At 60.8% G+C, this 807-nt stretch overlaps 1 protein-coding gene across 1 annotated transcript in view; it reads left to right on the top strand.

Moving 5' to 3' along the window:
* LOC103620207 (histamine H3 receptor) overlaps window positions 1-807 on the top strand; it is a gene marked incomplete at its 5' end in the record, with an annotated part of 3597 nt that continues 2790 nt past the window's right edge. Inside the window, 2 exons of the mRNA XM_017740830.1 lie at window positions 1-172; window positions 241-407. Coding sequence (XP_017596319.1) covers window positions 1-172; window positions 241-407 — 339 coding nt within the window. The remainder of the gene's footprint in view (window positions 173-240; window positions 408-807) is intronic.

Here is an 807-nt window from a genome sequence, read left to right as displayed (position 1 = left end):
GGGCCCTTCCCCGCCGGCACCGCCGCACTGCTGGCCGCGCTCATGGGGCTGCTGGTGTTGGCCACGGTGCTGGGCAATGCTCTGGTCATTCTGGCGTTCGTGGTGGACCGGAGCCTCCGCACACAGGGAAACTTCTTCTTCCTGAACCTGGCCGTCGCCGACCTGCTAGTGGGTGAGTGCCGGGGCGCTGCGGGAAGGGGGCTGCGCTCCGCCCGTGTCACCGCCGAGCTCTGTCCGCAGGCGGCTTCTGCATCCCCCTCTACATCCCCTACGTGCTGACGGGCGAGTGGAGGCTCGGCAGGGGCTTGTGTAAGCTGTGGCTGGTGATGGACTACCTGGTGTGCACCGCCTCCGTCTTCAACATCGTACTGATCAGCTTCGACAGGTTCATCTGCGTCACCAGAGCGGTAAGGGCTGAACAAGGGGTGCCAGCGGGGGCGGTAGCGGCTCCAGGGGATGCCCTTCCAGGCAGGGTGGTTTGCTTAGGTCGCCTGGCTTTCAACGGCCTTAACCCTCTCTCAAACAGCACATGAGACAGGGGTGATCGAGGAGCTCCCCTCAGTCCTGAAAATAGTTCTGGGAGTGATCAGCTTTGCCAGAAAATGCATTTCCTTCTCACTTTTACGCTGGGAAAGGTAGTCTACTTGAGAAACAGGCAGAGGCTGTGTCTGCAGAGGGAACAAGGTGTACTTATTTCCTCCTCGAATAAGCTTTAAAAGTATTACCCAGCTGAACCAGATCTGGTCCCTCAGGACATGGCCGTGCCCCTGTTGGCAGCTGATAGCCCCCGGCAGGCGGGCCACCGCC

This window comes from Corvus brachyrhynchos, unplaced genomic scaffold, assembly GCF_000691975.1.
Source record: "Corvus brachyrhynchos isolate BGI_N302 unplaced genomic scaffold, ASM69197v1 scaffold26, whole genome shotgun sequence".
NCBI classification, from domain to species: Eukaryota; Metazoa; Chordata; class Aves; order Passeriformes; family Corvidae; genus Corvus; species Corvus brachyrhynchos.
The sequence above is the reverse complement of the archived record's forward strand: the minus strand, read 5'-3'. Positions and strand labels throughout refer to the sequence as shown.